Raw genomic sequence first — 1,044 nt, forward strand, 5'->3', positions numbered from 1 at the left:
TCAGAAAATGACTTTAGTTTTATGAAGCAGCTTTCTCAGTGCATCTTTGATTTCCTTGTTTCTTAGGCTATTGATGAAGGGATTTAAAGTGGGAATTAAAACTGCATAAAAAACAGCTATGACTTTGTTCACATCAGACTCATTTCCTGTCTGCTTTATGTACATACTAAATACGGTGCTATAGAAAATTATAACAACTATAAGGTGGGAGGCGCAAGTAGAGAATGCCTTGCGTTTTCCTTTGGCAGATGGGATTTTCAGTACAGTGACAATGATTAAAATATAGGACACAATGGTCAGCAGAAAGGAGCACAGTATTACTGTAGAGGAGAAAATGATGTCTACCGTTTCCTGAAGGTGGATTGAGGAGCATGAAAGTTTTAAAACTGGAATAGCTTCACAGAAAAAATGATCAATTAAATTGGGTCCACAAAAAGGAAGTCTTGTTATGAGTAGCACAGGGATAAATGTAGTCACAAACCCTCCCATCCAAGCACTAGCAGCCAGTCGGATGCAGATCTGACTCCTCATTATTGAAGAATAATGCAGTGGGATACAGATGGCAACATAGCGATCTAGAGACATCAGCCCAAGAATAAAAAATTCAGTAGCTCCTAAGAAGGTAAAAAAATAGACTTGCATCAAACAACCTGCATATGAAATAGTTTGAGTTTTGCTAAAGAAGTTGGCCAACATTTTGGGCACAGAAACAGAGATATACCCAATCTCTAAGGAAGACAAATTAGCCAAGAGAGCATACATTGGTGTGTGAAGATGATGATCCATAATAACCAGAAGCAGTATCGTAGCATTGCCCATTACAGACATTAAGTAGATAATTAGAAACATAAAGAAATATAGGACTTTTAGAGTTAGAGGTCCCTGAAATCCTAAAAGAATGAATTCTGTCACTCTGCTTTGATTTCCTTCATCTGTCTCACTCATGTCTTCTGATAGATTTTACCTGAAAAAATATAAATGGCAATTATGATTGCAACAATGAAGCTCAACCTAGACCATTAATCTTCATGCAAAAATGTACAA

At 36.8% G+C, this 1,044-nt stretch overlaps 1 protein-coding gene across 1 annotated transcript; it reads right to left on the reverse strand.

Annotated features, from left to right (window-relative positions):
* On the reverse strand, nucleotides 1–1,044 carry LOC115075315 (olfactory receptor 6N1-like). The gene has a single exon (XM_029575610.1). It carries the CDS (start codon nucleotides 943–945, stop codon nucleotides 1–3), a length of 945 nt encoding a protein of 314 aa, XP_029431470.1. The 5' UTR covers nucleotides 946–1,044.

Source organism: Rhinatrema bivittatum, chromosome 13, assembly GCF_901001135.1.
Source record: "Rhinatrema bivittatum chromosome 13, aRhiBiv1.1, whole genome shotgun sequence".
NCBI lineage: Eukaryota > Metazoa > Chordata > Amphibia > Gymnophiona > Rhinatrematidae > Rhinatrema > Rhinatrema bivittatum.